The sequence below is a fragment of the Bos indicus x Bos taurus genome, chromosome 2 (genome assembly GCF_003369695.1).
Source record: "Bos indicus x Bos taurus breed Angus x Brahman F1 hybrid chromosome 2, Bos_hybrid_MaternalHap_v2.0, whole genome shotgun sequence".
NCBI classification, from domain to species: Eukaryota; Metazoa; Chordata; class Mammalia; order Artiodactyla; family Bovidae; genus Bos; species Bos indicus x Bos taurus.
Window position 1 is genome coordinate 86,214,092 of NC_040077.1, and position 21,980 is coordinate 86,236,071.

At 40.6% G+C, this 21,980-nt stretch overlaps 1 protein-coding gene across 1 annotated transcript in view; it reads left to right on the forward strand.

The window, feature by feature from the left end:
• The first annotated feature begins 16,635 nt into the window (after positions 1-16,635).
• PLCL1 (phospholipase C like 1 (inactive)) overlaps positions 16,636-21,980 on the forward strand; it is a 369,241-nt gene continuing 363,896 nt past the window's right edge. Inside the window, exon 1 of the mRNA XM_027563768.1 lies at positions 16,636-17,388. Coding sequence (XP_027419569.1) covers positions 17,146-17,388 — 243 coding nt within the window. The 5' untranslated portion in view covers positions 16,636-17,145. The remainder of the gene's footprint in view (positions 17,389-21,980) is intronic.

A 21,980-nucleotide genomic window follows, 5' to 3' on the forward strand; every position in this document is an offset into this window, starting at 1 on the left:
ATGCAGGCTGCTCCCAGAGTGGACCTGACTGGACATGATGGTTCTCTTCAGCTGAGAGCAGTTTCTGGACAGGGGCATAGTTGAGAACAACCCACACGCACAACACCTGGTGGAACAAAGGGCTCAGTACTGAAGTGGATTTGGCACACCACAGCATATGCTAAAGTGGCTTCATAACCACTGAGTGACTTTTTCTCCACAATGGGATTAATCAGGTTACCACTATTTGCTTTTGGTTGCAGGAACACCTGATAGAAACAGAATGCTGCTGCTGCTGCTAAGTCGCTTCAGTCGTGTCTGACTCTGTGCGACCCCATAGACGGCAGCCCACCAGGCTCCTCTGTCCCTGGGATTCTCCAGGCAAGAACACTGGAGTGGGTTGCCATTTCCTTCTCCATTGGATGAAAGTGAAAAGTGAAAGTGAAGTTGCTCAGTCATGTCCGACTCTTCGCGACCCCATGGACTGTAGCCTACCAGGCTCCTCCGTCCATGGGATTTACCAGGCAAGAGTACTGGAGTGGGTTGCCATTTCCTTTTCCAGATAGAAACAGAATAATCCCAGGAAAAATTCAAGCTTTTTTCTTAGCGCACCTCAGAGATTGCAGTGAATACCAGGAACATAGATCCAGTAAACGAAAATTGTCTGAAAATACAGGTTGCAAGTTGTATTTAATGACTGTAGGTTTGAAAATATAAGTTTGTCCTCTGTTGGTTCCATGTTCAAGAAAATATCTGTATTGGTTATGATGGGGCAACATAATTAAAAAGCAAAACCTTCTTGCAACCCAGAAAACGTTTCCTCAAAGGTGAAATTTACTGAATAAGCATGAAACTTGTGGTACCACATTGGTACCAATGTGTACCAATGGACAGACAATCCACTCATGAGAGACTGCAAAGACAGAAAGTAATCTTACCCCCTTATATAGTCAACAGGTACAACCTGTTACATCACACACAGTTCGTCACAGCTTTACCCAATAATTGGAGTGACTATCTTATTGGCTTTATCCAGAAGAAAAGGAAACTGCTTATATCTTTGTAACAGGAGGTACTTTTGCAAACTACAGCAAAGCAACCATCAAACTTGGGCTCTTACCTTACTGAAACTGGGAGATAGTGGAGCTGTAACCCTTGAAATTTGAATTTCCAATTCACAGCTCAGAAATGTACTTGAGGAAACATTTCTGAGTTGTGAGACTGGCAAGAGACTTATTTAGCTATGAAACAGATTTACATATGTTTGGAAAGCATGGAGAAAGAAATTCTGAAAGAAAAAAGGAAAAAGGGAGAAGTCTCTTCCCTAATTTTCAATAAGGAGAGTTAAGCCTCATTTTTATTTTGTATTTGCTATCTCACTATATATGTGGATGTGTTTAAGGCCGGGTCTCCTTAAAATGCTGAAAAATTTTTAGAGACAACAAGAATTCAAAGCCATCTGCATATCAAAATGTCAAAAAGTTTTTTGGGCTGACTTCTTGTCAGATATATGGTCATTGTTTTTAACCTCTTACTATGAGCAATGATGTCCTTGTATTGAACAGGAGAAGGGTGTTCACCAGAATTATCTTTAAGATGCGTTCCAGGAATGTTTTAAGCCACCCATCCATTTTGGGTTAGTTGAACTTAAAACTAAACAATATTATTTTAAAATTTATTTAACTGGATTTATGTACCAGGCAATGAGTTGGCACCGTCAACGTCTCCAAGTTCTGGAACTCCCAGTCATCAGACGTCTTTCACCCACATAAGGATCAAATGATGGTGCCAGTGCAATCTGCACATTAATGTTGGCAAGGCTTGATTTACTTTGTATTTAATTTAGATAAGTATAAGTCCTAGTATTTTCTTCCTACATCCTCAGAGGACCATTGCTCTAATTCAGTAGTTTAAGAAAAATGTATTGAATGCTTGTTTTGTATCATCATAGGGTTAAGTTTGAAACATACAAAAATGAATAAGATGAATTTTGCAGTCTAAAGTAGAAGGCAGACACACTTAAAGACATGTATCAATGCAGGATAGTAGGTGCCAAACATTAATGGAGGATAAAGTGTAAGTTGTAGGTTTTGGAAAGGCTTCTTGGAAAGGATAAAGTCTGAACTGAATTTTTCAGAAAGAATAATGGTTAGTTTAGTGAAGAGAGATGGAAAAGACTTTTCATGTAACCAAAATGTGACAGTATGAAACACCATGTGGTATCTGGTGGATTTCAAGTAGTCTGATAGTCCTAGAGTATCAACAAAGAGAAGTGGAGTAGGCAGAAAGGAAGCCAGCGATATAGATAGTAGCCATGGCCACACATGCCAAAGAGCCTGGACCCTATTCAGATGGCACTGGAAAGCCAATAAAGCTTCATAGTGGGTAGTCAGGTTTGTACTTTGGGTAATTCCCTCTAGCTACAATATGGAGGGAGTATGGACATGAAAACATACCACAAAGTCATGATAATCAATTTAAACATGGTATTGGATGGCAATCAGAACAGACAACCCAGAAGTAGACTGAAGTACATGTAAGAATTTTATAAATGACAAGAAGGATAATTCAATTCAGTAAGAAAAGGATAGTTAATGAAGAAAATAAAAAGTAGACCATGTTTTATTTTTAAAACCTCATTTAGCTTTGTACACACTTATATACACATATAAACTAAATTTAAAAATACAGAAAGACTGAATACTTAAACATTAAAGAAAAGCAATAAAAATCTTAACCAAAAAATTAGGAGATTACATGTACAATCTAGGTGTTGGAAAGGTCTTCTTAACCAATGCTGAGAAGACACACATTGGTTAAATGAAAATAGCATAATGTATAAGCAAAACTACCATAAACAAAGTCAATAAATAGATAATGTAATAAGGGTAACATCTGTAATATGCTGGTTGGGTTTTCTGAGAAGCATGATGAATTTGAGGTGCAAGAGGTTTATTGGAAAATAACACAGTAGAAGAAAAAAGGAGGATCAGGAGGTAGGTCTACCTCCTATCTGGCAGGAGGAGACCAGATATAGACCTAAAAAAATCTCAACCAGCCATGGGGCAGCTCTGGAGCAATGACTGCCTGTTGGAAGAGTTCTGTCATGGTGAAAATGTCCAGGGCCATCGGCTGGAGATGGCCCAAAGAAAAGAAGCACTTGTCCTCAGCTATCAATGCCTCACTCAGTCATTGGCAAGGGGCTTCCTCAAGAACAAGACCATGGATCAGAAGTTGGTGGACCCTGAGTAACTGGACATCTGAAGGCTATCAGTGAACCACACATTTTGTAGCTGGAAAGTGAGTCCTTTATTGAAGAAGAATCTGAGTGTGGCATCTCTGTTTGACATCTAACTTACACACTGAGAAGAAAAAGGCATTCAATCCAATAGAAAATTAGGCAAAGCACATGTATAGACAGTTCACTAAAGATTAAGTCCACATGGCCAAGAAACATTGAAATGATGTTTAAATATGAAAAGTGCAAATTAAGATAACAATGGAATATAATTTTGTACCATAAGAGGCAGAAATTAATGAGAGCTACAATACCCATTGGAATGGAATATAAAGTGCTGTTATTCTTTGGAAAATCTATCTGACATTATCTATTAACATAATAAAATACATATACCCTTAGACTCAAAATTCTACTCTTGGGAATCTATCTTATGGAAATGAAATGATTAATTCATAAAGACATGGGTACAAAAATGATTGTTACAATGTTGTTTATAGTGATGAAGAATTAGAAACAAATACCCACAAAAGGGCAATGCCTGAATTAATTATGATATATACATACCATGGACAATCTTGCATCTATTTAACAGAATGAATTTGTAGATACTGAGGAAGCAGTGGTAGGATCCTTACAAGGTATTATTGAGTGGGAAAAGGAAATTTCAAATGAGTATGTATAAAAATATCTCCCCTTGCTTTTTTGTGATCCAAAAAATGATAAAATTTATATGTGTATATCTACAAATATGAATGTAAATCCAAGCTGGAAAGATGCATACTAGATTGCTAATTTATCTTGCAAGGAGTGGGAGGATTGGGTAGGTGGAGGAGAAGAGAAATGTGCAAGACAGGTAAAAGAAGATTAAAAAATTGTACCAAAACATTCATAAGATCACATTTATGCTATTATTTCTAAATTTCTTAAGAAAGGCAAAATACAGCTTGCAGGAAAGAAATAAGAATATGTCACAGAAATGGAAATAACAATACAAATTTTATTGAAATATACAACATTTTTTAGTTTTGCAGATTTAATAGATGCCAAGAATGTTTATTTGTTACATAGATCAAACAGTATCGGCCAAATGAGCCAACAGCATGAAAAGAATAGGGCTTTGATAAACTTATGTGTCTGTATCACTCAGGAGTTTAGATTCTACTGTAGTAACAAATGGCCTCCAAATCTGAGGGACTTATGACAAAGGTTGCTTTCTTGCTCATGTTTCATGTTCATTGCAGATTGACTTCAGCTCCTGCTCCATGCCAGTTTCAAGATTCAGCCTTTACTGCTGAACCGCTGGGGAACCTGTGGTAAGTACATACTAGCTATAAAACTTCTATACACAAAGTGTTCTTCTACTCGTCTTTCACTGACCTAAGCAAGTCACATGGCTGAGCCTCCTGTGAATGGGATGAGGCTGTATTAATGCTCCCACAGGGAAGGATCAGTGACCATCTCCCGAAATAGGATGATCTGCTCTATGACAAAGAGTATTAATGAAGTATTTGTATGTGATCATACTAATGAATGTTATTAATGATTGGCGAGTTAAGGGAATTAATGATGAGAAAAAAGAGAAAATATTTTTTATAATTCAGTAGGTGCTTGTTTCTCATCCACAGGTAAGAAACACATCTTTTTATTTTCATTTAGTTTCAATCACAGATCACAGACTATTTTTTATATTTTCAAAACACAAACTAAAATTCTTTTAATTTGTATTGTGCATATAGGAAGAATTAAGGTAGATGGAATGGTAAAATGCTATTTTATACACATATTTTATTTTTCTGAAGTTTAGAATTCACAGCAGTATGTTTATCAAACATTAGAAAAGTATTCCTTTCTTTAGAAACGAGAGTCTGAAAGTAATAGTGTTTCGTACTTTTTGTTCAGAGTTTAAGTATGTACTCATAAAGAATCTTCCAAATAAATTCTCTCTGCAGCTATGAATTTAGTTATTGAAAAATCATTTTGGCTAGGAGAGACTTTAAAGAAAACTCTGTAACCTCTTATTACAGTAATTATAGTATTATACTATGTTTGTTGCTTGTTATCTCATTTTACAGTTTAAATTAAATTTTAGTCCTTTGCTATTGCTCAATATTTCAGGTGATTCTTTTAACATGTTTTCCCCTCTAATCTTTTGAAAACAGTTGTGACATTATCTGAACAGTTTCACCAGTACATTTTATATAGAAGAGAGAATGGCAAAATTCCCAAGTGCAGTGCAACAGCTGTTGCTCCTCCACTGTGGGTTAAGGGTAGAGGTGTTGTATCCATGGTGACCTATGTGAGTCAAAGAGGGTGGGAACTATGAGATTCTCACAGGGGATGATGACAGAGCAAATGCTAGCAATTGAGCTTTCACTAGACATTTGGCTTCAAGCAAATTTTTTTCTTTATTTTTAATTGAAGGTTAATTGCAATGTTGTGTTTGATTCTGGCATATATCAACATGGATCAGCCATAGGTGTACATATATTCTCTCTTTCTCAAGTGGATTTTTAAAAAGCAATGTATTCACATTCTAAGTTCCTCATTTTTATAAAGCACATAAGCTTGTGCTAAACCAAAGAGCTATACACCTGAAAACTTAATTGAAATGAAAATGTTTACAAAAGACAGCATACTTTTACTCTTGTTTTATATTTTAATTTAGAACATGCATTATAACTTTCTGCTTATTTAAATATTGTACTCTGCTTCTTGCTCCCAAAAGATTTGAGGTAGGATATAACAAAGACATAATAAGATTAATAAAATAAGTATAACAGTAATATATCATCAGTTCAGTTCAGTCACTCAGCGGTGTCCAACTCTTTTTGACCCATGGACTGCAGCACACCAGGCTTCCCTGTCCATCACCAACTCCTGGAGTTTACTCAAATTCATGTCCATTGAGTCAGTGATGCCATCCAACCATCTCACCCTCTGTTTTCCCCTTCTCTTCCTGCATTCAATCTTTCCCAGCATCAGGGTCTTTTCAGATGAGTCAGTTGTTCGCATCAGGTGGCTAAAGTATTGAAGCTTCAGCTTCAGCATTAGTCCTTCCAATGAATATTCAGGATTGACTTCATTTAGGACTGACTGGTTTGATTTCTTTGCAGTCCAAGGAACTGTCAAGAGTCTTCTCCAAAACCACAGTTCAAAAGCATTAATTCTTTCGCCCTCAGCTTTCTTTATGGTCCAGCTGTTACATCCATACATGACTACTGGAAAAACCATAGCTTTGGCTAAACGGACCTTTGTCGGGAAACTAATGTCTCTGATTTTAATATGGTGTCTATGTTTGTCATAGCTTTTCTTCCAAGGAGCAAATGTTTTTTAATTTCATGGCTACAGTCACCATTCACAGTGATTTTGGAGCCCAAGAAAATAAATTCTTTCACTGTTTCCATTGTTTCCCATCTATTTGCCATGAAGTGATGGGACCAGATGCCATGATGACCTTAGTTTTTTGAATGTTGAGTTTTAAGCCAACTTTTTCACTTTCCCCTTTCACTTTCATCAAGAGGGTCTTTAGTTCCTCTTGCTCTCTGTCATAAGGGTGGTATCATCTGCATATCTGAGGTTATTGATATTTCTCCCTGCAATCTTGATTTCAGCTTGTGCTTCATCCATCCTGGCATTTCGCACGATCTATTCTGCATATAAGTTAAATAAGCAAGGTGACAATATACAGCCTTGATGTACTCCTTTCCCAATTTGGAACCAGTCCATTGTTCCACGTCCGGTTCTAACTGTTGCTTCTTGACCTGCATGTAGATTTCTCAGGAGGCAGGTAAGGTGGTCTGGTATTCCCTTCTCTAAGAATTTTCCACAGTTTGTTGTGATTCACACAGTCAAAGGTTTTGGCATAGTCAATAAAACAGAAGTAGCTGTTTTTCTGGAACACTCTTGCTTTTTCTGTGATCCAGTGGATGTTGGCAATTTGATCTCCGCCTTTTCTAAATCCAGCTTGAACATCTGGAAATTCTCGGTTCACATACTATAGAAAATTAGCTTGGAGAATTTTGAGTGTTACTTTGCTAAGGTGTGTGAGATGAGTGCACTTGCGTGGTAGTTTGAACATTCTTTGGCATTGCCTTTCTTTGGGATTGGAATGAAAACTGACTTTTTCCAGTCCGGTGCCCACTGCTGAGTTTTCCAAATTTGCTGGCATATTGAATGCAGCACTTTCACAGCATCATCTTTTAGGATTTGAAATAGCTCAACTGGAATTCCATCACCTCCACTAGCTTTGTTCATAGTGATTTTTCGTAAGATCCACTTGACTTCACATTCCAGGATGTCTGGCTCTAGGTGAGTGATCACACCATTGTGGTTATCTGGGTCATGATAATCTTTTTTTGTATCGTTCTTCTGTGTATTCTTGCCACCTCTTCTTAATATCTTCTGCTTCTGATAGGTCCATACCATTTCTGTCCTTTATTGTGTCCAAAGGAAAAGAGTATAAAGAAATACGACTCTATATTTTCTTCCAGTGAGTCCTATGATACTAACAAGCTTGAATAAACTTCACATCTTGGTGAAATTGGAGGAAGAACCCCTACCACATGCAAATAAATTAGATTTAGGTGGGAGAGAGAAGAAGCCTACCCTTTGTTCATTCCTACATGGCAAGTGTCAGACATCAGGAGTGTGTTTGATTTGAAGAGGCCTATATTATAAAATCATACATAGAAAAGTCTCAAGTTGTTAAATAAAATAGGTAAAAGAAGAGATACAAGTCTTCCCAGGGGCATCATTGGTGCCATTCTGGTGATAATTTCTGTAAATGCCTTTGTGGCTTCTGTATCAGTAAGGAACATAACTACAACCTGAGCTCCAACTCTAGGATCCATGTCAAAGTAAGTTAATACATAGGAAATAAATCAACACTGTCTATTTTTAAATGACCTCTGCCCTGATCATAGAGGCTGTTCCCAGATGATTGGCCTGTGGCTCCTGATAGTGTACTTTAGCCTCAGAATCTACATGGAGTGATTCCTGAGGGGGTGTGCTATTGGACAAACACCTGGGCATTCTGTTCTCCTGCAGGTAAAAAAGGTTTTCCAACACCTGGATGAAATAGCAGCCATCAGACCCTGAAGAATATTGGCTGTAATTAGTGATGTCTTAAATATTGATATTTATTGCCTTTCTGTACCTGGAAGATTTATTAAACTGGCGAATTTAGACCTATCATAAACAATTTGCAACTGATTTTTTTTTTTCCTGCTGTGAGGCTTGCAGGATCTCAGTTCTGCAACCAGTTGTACCGAGGACCAAGGCAGTGAAAGTGTAGAATACTAACCACTAGGCCACTAGGGAGCTCTCATTTTTGTAGTACTGTTATTATGAAATGGAGTATCCTTGTACTTAGAAATAAAATTAGTTGATTTTTATGTTTTAATTACTAAAATATAAGGGATGAAGGAATGCCTGTCAAGAAAAGGAAAATCTTGAATTTTAAGAGGTTATATTAAGTTTTGATTATCTTTTATTGACTTAGCATGTATTTTGCTGCTGTTATTTAGTTGCTCAGTCATGTCCGACTCTGTGACCCCATGCTGCTGCCGCCGCTGCTGCTGCTAAGTCGCTTCAGTCGTGTCCGACTCTGTGCGACCCCATAAATGCAGCCCACCAGGCTCCCCTGTCCCTGGGATGCTCCAGGCAAGAACACGGGAGTGGGTTGCCATTTCCTTCTCCAGTGCTTGAAAGTGAAAAGTGAAAGTGAAGTCGCTCAGTTGTGTCCGACTCTTAGTGACTCCATGGACTGTAGCTTACCAGGCTCCTCTGTCTATGTTACCTTCAGGCAAGAATACTGGAGTGGGTTGTCATCTCCTTCTCCAGGGGATCTTCCCAAACCAGAGATCGAACCCATATCTCCTGCATTGGCAGGCAGATTCTTTATCACTGAGCCATCTGGAAAACTAATATCTATTTGCTCTACCATAATATTTTCCCTACAAATTACCCTACAAATCGCTTTTTTTCTAACAAATCTAAATGATTAACATGTATTGGGGAATTCTGTAACTGAATATAAAGATATATGTGGCTTATTTGAAAATGTTGTACTTGTATTTCAGTGCATCTTTGTTGTTGTTCAGTCGCTAAGTTGTGCCCGACTCTGCGACCCCATGGACTGCAACATGCCAGGCTTCCCTGTCTTTCACTATCTCCTTGACTTTGCTAAAATTCATTTTCGTTGAATCAGTGATGTCATCCAACCATCTCATCCTCTGTCATCCCCTTCTCCTTTTGCCCTCAATCTTTCCTAGCATCAGGGTCTTTTCCAATGAGTCGACTCTGGAGAAAGGAAAAGATATACCGAACTGAGTGCACTGTTCCAGAGAATAGCAAGGAGAGATAAGAAAGCTTCTTATGTGAACAAGGCAAAGAAATAGAATGGGAAAGACTAGAGATTTTTCCAATAAAATTGGAGATACCAAGGGAATATTTCATGCAAAGATGGGCACAATAAAGGACAGAAACAGTAAGGACCTAACAGAAGCAGAAGAGATTAAGAAGAGGAGGCAAGAATACACAGGGGAACTGTACAAAAAAGGTCTTAATGACCCGGGTAACCATGATGCTGTGGTCACTCACCTAGAGCCAGACATCCTGGAGTGTGAAGTCAAATGGGTCTTAGGAAGCATTACTATGAACAAAGTTAGTAAAGGTGATGAAATTCTAGTTCAGCTATTTAAAATCCTAAAATGCTGATATTAAGAGAAGAGGTAATTGTGCCTAATGTGAGTGGTTCCAGTTTTGAAGGAGTGGTTCTTCAGAATAGGTAAAGTCTCTAGGACCATCACGAGACTTGTATGCTAGGAGACCCTTGTGTAGTAGGAAGAACCACAAGCTTTAAAGTCGTCTGGGACTCCTATCCTGGTTCTGTCACTCTGAGCAAGTGAATTGACTCTTTTGACCCTTAGTTTCCTTATCTGTAGAGTGGAGAGAAGATTTCTTCATTGAGGATTATCTGGTCCATATTAACAGAAAGAAATTATAAGTTCTCCTTCCAAATGTGATTTCTTGGTAATGTATGGAAAGTCTTACTATTCTCACTGGATTTTTCTTAGGCCCACAGTTCTGGAGTGGCTAACCTGAACTAGAAGGACTACCTTGACATATCTGGTCTTTGATTCTGGGCTTGGTATTTTCAGGTTTGCTGGATCTGGCTAGGTTCCCATCAGTTTTTCAGTCCAATTCTCGATTTCATGTTACTCCAGTTTATTCTAATTTTGCCACTGCTTGTTTCGGATCTGCTCTGATTTTTGCCCTAGAATGGAATTCTAGGATCCTTAATGATAAGAAGTTCTTAGTGACAGAGCCATTTTTCTTTATCAGAAGCAGTTGTTTTATTCAGTGAGAGGACTGCAAAGGTGAAGATTCTGTCCACAAGTATTTACTAAACACTTTGTACCAGGCATGGTTCTGGGAGCTAGAAATACAGCGATGAATAAAATAGGTCTTAATGCACATGAAGATTGTATTGTGGGGCAGAGACAGGAGGGCAGCGTGACAGACTATATAGAGAAACAATTCCCTGGACAGGACTGTTTATTTACAGTAATAAAATCTTATGAGAAAACAAAACTGAGTAATATGCATAACATAGTATGTGTGTGAGATTGAAGGGGCAACTTGAAATTTGTGGTTAGAGAAGGCTTCTCTGAGGTGGTGATGTTTGAATTGACAATTTATGATTCTTATTCACATCCCTTCCGCCATTCCCTCCCACTCAGCTTCCAATTTGCCCATCAAGTGATTGTCACATTACTTGGTGAAAGATTGGATGGCAGGAGTTGTGAGTGATAGTAAAAGTGAGTGATAGTGCAGAGTTTTCTTTTTTTAATGAAGGTGTAGGAATGTGGCTATGGTTGCTGACCTAAACGAACCTGGTTAACCTTTCTCTCAGTCTTGCCAGTGGGGCCACAGAGTAGAATCTGTGCCTGGGTAGGAGCAGGTTCAATGGAGAGTTCTTTTTAGTTTTTAACTGAAAATATGAATATCAGGAGAAGCCTTCTGAGCTTATGCTAGAGGACCACAGAGTGAAATCTGCTAGATCAAGGTCCAACTGTATTCTCACAGCATAATATATAGACAACAGTCTTTATGAACAGATGCTCAGAGCAGAGATTCAGAAGTGTGTGTATGTGCATGTTTGCCTTCACATGAGGCTAAGACAGAATGCTGTTAAGGGAGAAAAGAGATGAGAATAACTGGACATTATCTGGTTGAAACAAGAAAAATTTTGTACACTGCTTGCTATACTTTCTAGTTTATTTTTTTTGAAGATCACTGACTATAAAAATTAGTAGAGTGACACTAATTTTGATATCAAAAATATTATTAAGGTCATATACACAAATGATTTACATCAGAAATCCCTGGAAATATATTAATATTGTAGAACAAGATAGAGATAACCACAGTTTTACATTTCTCAGGACAACCCCAAAATGGAATTTTTATTAGGGAAACAGAAAGATGAAGCTCTGAAAGCAACTGTAAAAGACTCAAATGAAACATAATAATACTTGAATATCAAAGAAAAACAGTGATAGCTTAAAATAGGGTATATTTGTGAGTATGTCAGTGAAGTTGCTCAGTCGTGTCTGACTCTTTGCAATCCCATGGATTGTAGCCTACCAGGCTCCTCCATCCATGGAATTTTCCAGGTAAGAGTACTGGAGTGGGTTGCCATTTCCTTATTCAGTTTGTGAGTATAGCAAGTAACAATATTTCTTTTGAAGGCAAAGGACATGTATGATCATTTTATGAGCTTTCCTGGTAGCTCAGTTGGTAAACAATACTGCCTGCAGTGCAGGAGACTCCGGTTCGATTTTTGGGTCAGGAAGATCCCCTGGAGAAGGAAATGGCAACTCTAGTGTTCTTGCCTGGAAAATCTTATGGCTCGAGGAGCCTGGAGGGCTATAGTCCATGGGGTCACAAGAGTTGGCTACAGCTTAGTGACTAAACCACCACCACCATGATCGTTTTAAATGTGGGTGGCCCTTTTACATCCTTCCTTTAGTCTGTGGATTATAAGGGCAGTTCAGTTCAGTTGCTCAGTCGTGTCTGACTCTTTGCGACCCCATGGACTGCAGGACACCAGGCTTCCTTGTCCATCACCAACTCCCGGAGCTTACTCAAACTCATGTCTGTCGAGTGAGTGATGCCATCCAACCATCTCATCCTCTTTTGTTCCCTTCTCCTCCTGCCCTCAATCTTTCCCAGCATCAGGGTCTTTTCCAGTGAATCAGTTCTTCGCATCAGGTGGCCAAAAGATTGGAGTTTCAGCTTCAGCATCAGTCCTTCCAATGAATATTCAGGACTGATCTCCTTTAGGATGGACTGGTTTGATTTCCTTGCAGTCCAAGGGACTCTCAAGAGTCTTCTCCAACACCGCAGTTCAAAAGCATCAATTCTTTGGTGCTCAGCTTTCTTTATAGTTCAACTCTCACATCCATACATGGGTTATAAGGGCAGATCGGTTGAAAGGAAACATTGAATTTTCTCTCCTGTATTTTTCATCTGAGAAAAAAAGGAAAAATCCATTGCTTTTATGATGCAGTTCTCAGAATCTCACTAGAGGGTGGTGTTGATCTATAACCAGAGGTTGCTAATCTGGTACATTCATTAGTAGGCTGCATTTATATTTAAAGAAAAGGTAAAATGAAGCCTTCTCAGTCTTCCCTAAAAGTTGGTAAATGTCAAGTCTGAAAACTCCCAAGGGCCTCATCCAGTTCTGGCTTCTTGCAGCCCCAGAGGAGCCAGATAAAGTAGTGAAGAGATTACTGGAGGAGTTAAGTGGCAGATTCTAATTTCAGCTCCTGCTAACTAGTAGACAAGAAATTAAAGCTTTCTGGGCCTTCTTCTCATTTGGGGGGAAAAAAAAAAAAAAGGCCTGTGCTAGATGATCTCTACATCTCCTTGTATCTCTGAAATTCTGATATTCTAACACATTCTGAGTCTAAAGGCTGCAGAATTTCTCCTGTTCTTGGTCAAAGGAACAAGTAACATCGCAAATTATAAAATTATTAATAATTAAAAATAACAATGTTATAAATGAGATTTAACATAGATTCTAATATTCAGTTCAGTTTAGTTCAGTTGCTCAGTCGTGTCTGACTCTTTGTGACCCCATGAATTGCAGCACGCCAGGCCTCTCTGTCTAACACCAACTGCTGGAGTCCACCCAAACCCATGTCCATTGAGTCAGTGATGCCATACAGCCATCTCATCCTCTGTCATCCCCTTCTCCTCCTGCCCCCAATCTTTCCCAGCATCAGGGTCTTTTCCAGTGAGTCAGCTCTTCTCATCAGGTGGCCAAAGGATTGGAGTTTCAGCTTCAACATCAGTCCTTCCAATGAACACACAGGACTGATCTCCTTTAGGATGAACTGGTTGGATCTCCTTGCAGTCCAAGGGACTCGAAGAGTCTTCTCCAACACCACAGTTCAAAAGCATCAATTCTTCGGTGCTCAGCTTTCTTTATAGTCTAACTCTCACATCCATACATGACCACAGGAAAAACCATAGCCTTGACTAGATGGACCTTTGTTGGCAAAGTAATGTCTCTGCTTTTTAATATGCTGTCTAGGTTGGTCATAACTTTTCTTCCAAGGAGTAAGCATCTTTTAATTTCATGGCTGCAGTCACCATCTGCAGTGATCTTGGAGTCCAGAAAAATAGTCAGCCACTGTTTCCACTGTTTCCCCATCTATTTGCCATGAAGTGATGAGACCAGATGCCATGATCTTAGTTTTCTGAGTGTTGAGCTTTAAGCCAACTTTTTCACTCTCCTCTTTCACTTTCATCAACAGGCTCTTTAGTTCTTCTTTGCTTTCTGCCATAAGGGTGGTGTCATCTGCATATCTGAGGTTATTGATATTTTTCCCAGCAATCTTGATTCCAGCTTGTGCTTCTTCCAGCCCAGTGTTTCTCATGATGTACTCTGCATATAAGTTAAATAAGCAGGGTGACAATATATAGCCTTGACGTACTCTTTTTCCTATTTGGAACGAGTCTGTTGTTCCATGTCCAGTTCTAACTGTTGCTTCCTGACCTGCATACAGGTTTCTCAGGAGGCAGGTCAGGTGGTCTGGTATTCCCATCTCTTTCAGAATTTTCCACAGTTAATTGTGATTCACACAGTCAAAAGCTTTGGCATTGTCAATAAAGCAGAAATAGATGTTTTTCTGGAACTCTCTTGCTTTTTTGATGATCCAGCAGATGTTGGCAATTTGATCTCTGGTTCCTCTGCCTTTTCTAAAACCAGCTTGAACACCTGGAAGTTCATGGGTCACATATTGCTGAAGCCTGGCTTGGAGAATTTTGAGCATTACTTTACTAGTGTGTGAGATGAGTGCAACTGTGTGGTAGTTTGAGCATTCTTTGGCATTGTCTTTCTTTGGGATTGGAATGAAAACTGACCTTTTCCAGTCCTGTGGCCACTGCTGAGTTTTCCAAATTTGCTGGCATATTGAATGCAGCACTTCCATAGCATCATCTTTCAGGATTTGAAATAGCTCAACTGGAATTCCGTCACCTCCACTAGCTTTGTTTGTAGTGATGCAGAAAGGCTTTTTTTTTTTAAACTTTACAATATTGTATTAGTTTTGCCAAATATTGAAATGAATCCGCCACAGGTATACCTGTGTTCCCCATCCTGAACCCTCCTCCCTCCTCCCTCCCCATACCCTCCCTCTGGGTCATCCCAGTGTACCAGCCCCAAGCAGCCAGTATCGTGTATCGAACCTGGACTGGCGACTCGTTTCATACATGATATTATACATGTTTCAATGCCATTCTCCCAAATCTCCCCACCCTCTCCCTCTCCCACAGAGTCCATAAGACTGATCTATACATCAGTGTCTCTTTTGCTGTCTCGTACACAGGGTTATTGTTACCATCTTTCTAAATTCCATATATATGCGTTAGTATACTGTATTGGTGTTTTTCTTTCTGGCTTACTTCACTCTGTATAATAGGTTCCAGTTTCATCCATCTCATTAGAACTGATTCAAATGTATTCTTTTTAATGGCTGAGTAATACTCCATTGTGTATATGTGCCACAGCTTTCTTATCCATTCATCTGCTGATGGGCATCTAGGTTGCTTCCATGTCCTGGCTATTATAAACAGTGCTGCGATGAACATTGGGGTACACGTGTCTCTTTCCCTTCTGCTTTCCTCAGTGTGTATGCCCAGCAGTGGGATTGCTGGATCATAAGGCAGTTCTATTTCCAGTTTTTTAAGGAATCTCCACACTGTTCTCCATAGTGGCTGTACTAGTTTGCATTCCCACCAACAGTGTAAGAGAGTTCTCTTTTCTCCACACCCTCTCCAGCATTTATTGCTTGTAGACTTATACCAAATCTTACTAGGGAATCTCAGAGCCATCCTTTTTTCATCTATCGGAGAATTCTGTGGATAATTTCTGTGCCTTAATGAATCATTCAAGGATATCTCTTGCTTGCTAACTTGCTGGAAATGAGCAAAATATGTTTACATAGGATTTTCTAGAGAGAGGAAGTTGAACCATTCATTATCAAGTGTTTTGGGATAGAGATTAAATCCCTTACCTCACCTTGCACTTAGCCAACATGCATCCTATATGTCTTTTCATACTGCTCATGGGGACGACAGAGGACGAGATGGTTGGGTGGCATCACTGACTCAATGGATATGAATTTGAGCAAGCTCCTGGAAAGGGTGAAGGGCAGTGAAGCTTGGTGTGCTGGAGTCCGTGGGGCCGCAAAGAGTCGGACACCTTTGAGTGACTGAACAATAACAAATCCTGTATTTGGTTTGTGAGGAGTCATTCTTTACATGGATTTAGTTGGTTCTGTTTCCTATTACCCTCATGTTATCTAATTCCCTTTCCTTGTCATTTATTAACAGTGCAGAGTGAACTGAAGATTTTTACATGGAACCTGAAGCAAATTATCCAACAACAGGGTTCCAGTAAACCCTGGTTTATCTCTGCATGGACTTAACTTCTAAAGGTGAGAGTCTGCAGTTAACCCCTGATGGTTTGAACTCACCCCAAAGGCACTGACAGTAACACTCAATACGCCATTTCTTCCAAATTGCTTTGTTTGCAAATGAAGGTTTCTTTTCCCCTCCCCTCTCCCCCACCCCCCGATTTTGTTGCATCTCCAGGGTCGTGTCGAACATCTAAACTTCTCAAAATGTATGCACACGCGAGCGTGCTCTCACACCCCACTCGAGTACACGAGCCCGGCTGGGCCGGCTCCCAGTTAGAGAACACATTCCATTCTTCGCGCTCGGGCACACCCCTCCGCAGTGGGGATTGGTCGGGCCGACCCCCTGTCGGCGAGGCGAGGCTCCTAAGAGGCCCAGACGCCTGCCAATCCCCACGGGCTGTCAAAACAAGTCTTCCCTCCCTGTCACAACAGAGCGGAGTGGAGGTCGCCGCCGCCGCCGCCGCCGCACTTCCTGGGGCCGCTGCATCGCGGTCCCTGGGCAGGTGGCGGGTGCGCCGGGCAGCGGTCGCCGGGCTCCAGCCCTTCTCAGGCCGCACGCGTCCCGGCCTCTGCGGCCGCCCGGCCAGGCGACCGGTGCCTTTTGTCTGGCGCAGAGCGGGCGTGTGCATCACATTTCGGACACCTCCCTCTCCTTGTCGTCTCTCCTCCCTCCTGCTCACATCTTCTCCGCCGTCCTCCCCTCGCCGGACTGCCGGCCTCCTGGACCAAAGCCCGCGGACGTCTCTACTCGAGAGATGCCTCCTCTCCAGAAAGTTACCGCCGCCGCCGCCGCCGCCGCCGCCGCCGCAACCGGGCGGTGAAACAAAGTCTGGCCGGGCCGCCTCCCGGTGCAGGAGCGCACCCGTGCCCAGCGGCTGCACTTCGCTGCCGGGCGTGCCGCCTCCCCGCGGGGAGTCCGAACCGCGCTCGGCCATGGCCGAGGGCGCAGCCAGCAGGGAGGGTTCAGCGCCGCCAGACGCGGCCGGGAGCGAAGACGACCCCCGAGTGGGCCCGGATGCCACCTCCGGGGACTGCGTGGCGGCGGCCCCTGGGGGCCGGTGGAGGGACCGTCGCAGTGGGGTCGCCCTGCCCGGAGCTGCGGGGCCCCCGGCGGACAGTGAGGCCGCCCTCCTGGAGGCTGCGCGGGCGACCCCTCGGCGCAGCAGCATCATCAAGGTAAGCGAGGCCGCGCGGCCCCGGGAGCTTGGCTGTGGGTGGGCGGTGGGTGGGTCGTGGGGCTGGGGCAGGATGTACGGTGTCCGGAGGCATCGCAGGCTTAGCATTGTTTTCTCCAGTGTCCTTCATTACCAAACCTTCCTTCCTTGTCCGGAGGTTCCCAGACTCAGCTCTTGGCTGTGAGAAGCAGAAGTGACTTTTTTTTTTTTTTTTTCTCACCGCAGAGGAAAAGTTCCATTCTGCGCCTTTGCGTTTTGATGGATGCTTTCGCTCATTTTCTATGAAAGTTTCTCTAAACCATTGATGTAAGGAGGAAGGCAGAACTCAATATAAATGCAGACCTGCGGGAAGGTCGTGCACTGCTCTCCAACGAAAAGTTAGCTTTCTCCGCACAGTTTACCCTCAAGTGGGAAAAAACCCAAAAAACAAAACATACAAATCTTCGAGGCTCAAACTGTCTTGAGATCTCACGAAGCGTGAACCTTCCTCGTAGGCAGGCTTTTTTCAGTGGACCTTGCGGCAAAGTAGGCAAAGTAAAGAGCGAAGGTGGAGCCTAGAGTTGTGCAGATAGTGTAACCGGAAAGCAGTAAATCCACCAAGCATCACCACTGGTCCTCGTGGTTACCACCACATCCAGGAGAACGCTTCCCGACCCTTCAACTACCAGTCACGGTTTCTATTTATCCGTTTGGCTAGCCTCATCCCTCCTCTTGTCTCTTTCTGTCTTCCTTCCACTTGGGGCTTGCTTCCTGTTTGAGATTTCATCTTGGGTTCATGACATCGGTATAAGGTCTCCTGGAATTCAGAACCTTTCCACAGGCTTTGGAAGAGGGCCTTTTAGCATAAATGCGTGAGTACATAATCTTGAGTACATGACATTAAAATTGATCTTGGAAGAACATTCAGTATGAAACTGCTTCCATATAAAAATAAGCCAAAGATGAAAATGAAGGATGGACTTGGACCTATCCATACTTACTATTCAATGTGCTTGTATTAATACCTTCAAAACCCTTGTTCAGGTTGAAGCTGTGTATACATCACACAATACGTTTCTCTTTTTCAAGCTCTAAATTGGAACTCCTAGTGCCAGTGTGGGTAGACTGTTCCCACAGTCCATCCAGCTAGCTCCAAGTATGGTCTAGGCTTTTCCCCAATACTGACACATGGAAGTTTAGAGCCAAACAGGGAAATTTCTATATTAAAAGAAGAGTGGGTGGTAGTTGCAAATGACTTGTAGTAGTTTCTATTATTTTGTGACTTTTAGATTATGTGAAGAGGAGTGTTCTCTTCTGGGTATGAATTTGGAGAAAAAGGAAATGATCCCTGCCCCTGCCCCCTTTAACCCATAGATCAGAAAGCATGTTATTTTGAAACTTAAAAAAGCCCACTGTAGGCAGTATACATTTTGAAGCCTAAGATGTAGACACTACATGTGTTGTGTGAAAACAATAGCCACAAGATAGTTTAAAATATACCATCATAAAAAGCATTGGGCTTTTTTTTGTTGTAAAAGAAATGAAAGTAACAGAGTGTAAGGAGTATATAAATTCTTGCAGCTAAATTGGTAAGTTTAAAATTTTTGTATGTGCTGGTTGATATTCCTGGAAGGGTCCTTGCTGAGTAATGGTGCCAGTTTAGTTTTGAAATTTCTTTTTGTGACAAAAAAGGAAGGAGGCAACGGAATAGCAACTTAATCCTTTCCCTATTTAATAGTAAAATAAACATTTAATAATTGCCATTTAAAATTAAAGATACCAGAATATGAAGTGAACTCTTATTATCAGTTAGCTTTATTGAAAAATTATTAATATATGCATATGATAAAAACAAATGTTGCAAAGGAGTTTGAAGGGAAAACTCCCAGCCACTCCCCATTCCCACTTACAAAGTTCACCCCAGTAGCTGTTAACATGTTCTTGTGTACCCTTCCAGAAATATTCCATATATAAGCATGTGTATCTGTATATATCTGTGGTGAGCTACTGATGCTACTGATTTATGTAATAAAATTTGGCTAGAGTTTTTACAGGGTTTATATATTCAGACTTGCGCCAAACATTTTGATGTCTGGAGAGTTGTCTAAGGTCATTGTGATGCATCTGTTAATCTTCAAGGATAACCTGTAGGTCATTGGTCCTTGGGGTCTATTCCCAGAGGCCTTCATTATCTTCCAGTGGGGAAAGGGACAGGTGATGGGTTCTGTTTCACTCCTCCTCTGAGATCAAGGACATCTCAGAATCTGTCATTCCATGGTTTGTGCACTTTAGCACAATAAAAACGAGAGTTTCTGAAAAAGGTCTAGATCATAAGAAGTAAGTAGTACATGCTTCTCTATTGAGAAAAAATTGCTTTCTTTGTTGTTTTTCCAAGAGTTATTTTTATTTGGCATTGAAACATACACAAAAAGAAAGCTTTAGTACATTTTATATTAATCTAACTATTAAATGCTGTTCCAGATAGCCTTAGTACAGTGATAATTGATATTCATGGTCATAACTCTGAGCCACTGAAAGATTGTGAATCATCAAATATCAAATTCTTTTCAGCTCAGTTGAGGGTATTGTTTCTATTCTAATTTGACTGCTAATTCTCTGTAAACTTGAATAGTAGATAAATCAGAATACTGCATTCCTCTAGCATGCCAGAAAACAGACTGTCTTGTATATTAATAGAAGGAATGTTTTCAGTAAATTTGCCCTCCCTAATTTGTGAAAACATGTGTTTAGTTGAGAAAACAATTTCCTTCTGAGCTGATGAAAACAATAGTATTTATCTTTACACATTTTTTGAAAGTCTTTCTACTGTAATTATGTTTCTTCCCTTATATGCCCAGTTCTAAATTTTGAAAAATTTAATGTGAGAGTTAAACTATGTTCTCTTTAACCTGTCCATTTTCCCCTGTGTTTTTCTATGTAATTTTTTGTACAGCATTGACATTTATAAATGTTGTATGTTTTTTGGTAAGTGTATTGTTGTATACCACAATATTATATAAACTCCATCTTAATTGCTTCTTTATGACATTTGGTTTAAAATGACAAGTTTAGTTAATTGCAGGGTTGAGAATATCTAGTAATTAGGTACTGTTGTACTTTCAAATATACTTCTACCTAAGAAATTAGACCAATAACTATCTGGTATTGATATAAAATTTATGTATTTAAAATATTTAGCATTCTAGGTTGTAGTTTATCAGTATTACTCTATAATAGAAATTGTTTGCTCCCTATACTATTGGGTTTGCCAAAAAGTTCATTTGGGTTTGTCCATAAGCTGTAACAAAAAATCTGAACGAACTTCTGGCCACCAAATAGATGATGGGAATTGAGGTACATACATGTTTTAAAAATAGCATATTTTTAAAGCAAGACTTTTAAAATAAGTCTCTCAATAGTTGAGAGACTTCCCTGGTGGTCCAGTGGTGAAGACTCCACATTTCCAATTCGGGGGGCTTGTATTGGATCCCTGGTCAGGGAACTAAGATCTCACAGACTGCAAAGCCAAGAAAAAAAAAAGCAAATGATTTATCTCCCGTTATATGCAATGTATTGAAGAGTCCTACTTTTTCCCATTTCCTTCTGCTTCTACTTCAGTATGAACTCTTGAGAAGAAATTATCACTTGGATCCCATGGGCATAAGTGTGTGGGTTGAAGACAGAAGTTGGAAATGAGGTGCTGAGATGTTCACTGAAGCAGCTAAAGTAGTGACTTCCATGTTGTCCATGTTTCTTATATCATGGCCGGTCTCATTCTGTCATGTTCATTGTGATTGTGGGGCTGATGTAGTGGGTTTCTGAGCTGCAGCCTCAAAGATGCTCCTTGGGTACCTGCTGACCCATATCAAAATTATGGCTCTCCTCAGAGGAGCAAGGGAAATTTTATTCACTTTTATGAAGTACTGCCTAATGTGAGTCAGGTACTAAACTAGGAGCTTTCATACATTATAATCACTTAATCCTCACAGCAAACTCTCTGAAGTAGAGAAAGGAGGCATGGAGAGCTCCTGATACAATGTGGAGTCAGGATTCATACCCATGTCTGAAAACTTGTGGTCTCATGCTGATTCTCAGATGCAGAAAGAGCCACGATCCATGAACACATTTTAGGTTAGAAGTAACGTGAACATCTAAGAAAGTGGCAAATTCTTGGGCTCCAAGGTTTGTGGGTAAACTCTCTTTTCTCTGCTTCACCTCTCCAATTCAGAACAACTCGAAATGGATGACTCTAGAAAGCTTCCTTTGTGGCTCAGCTAGTAAAGAGTCTGCCTGCAATACAGGAGACCTAGGTTCGATCCCTGCGTTGGGAAGATCCCCTGGAGAAGGGAAAGGCTACCTACTCCAGTATTCTGGCCTAGAGAATTCCATGGACAGTCCATGGCATCGCAAAGAGTTGGATATGACTGAGCAACTTTCAGTTGAGTTCAGTCAGAAAGAGATTGCAGACGCTCTTGTCTTTGGTCATTTTGTTAGGCCTGCACTGTGCTTTGAAAGGCAGAGAAGCTTGGCAGATGTTCTACTTGTTGTCAATATATGAAGGTCACACCTGTTCTTTTATGCCTGACCCACTTCTCCCCTTCTCACGCAGCAGTT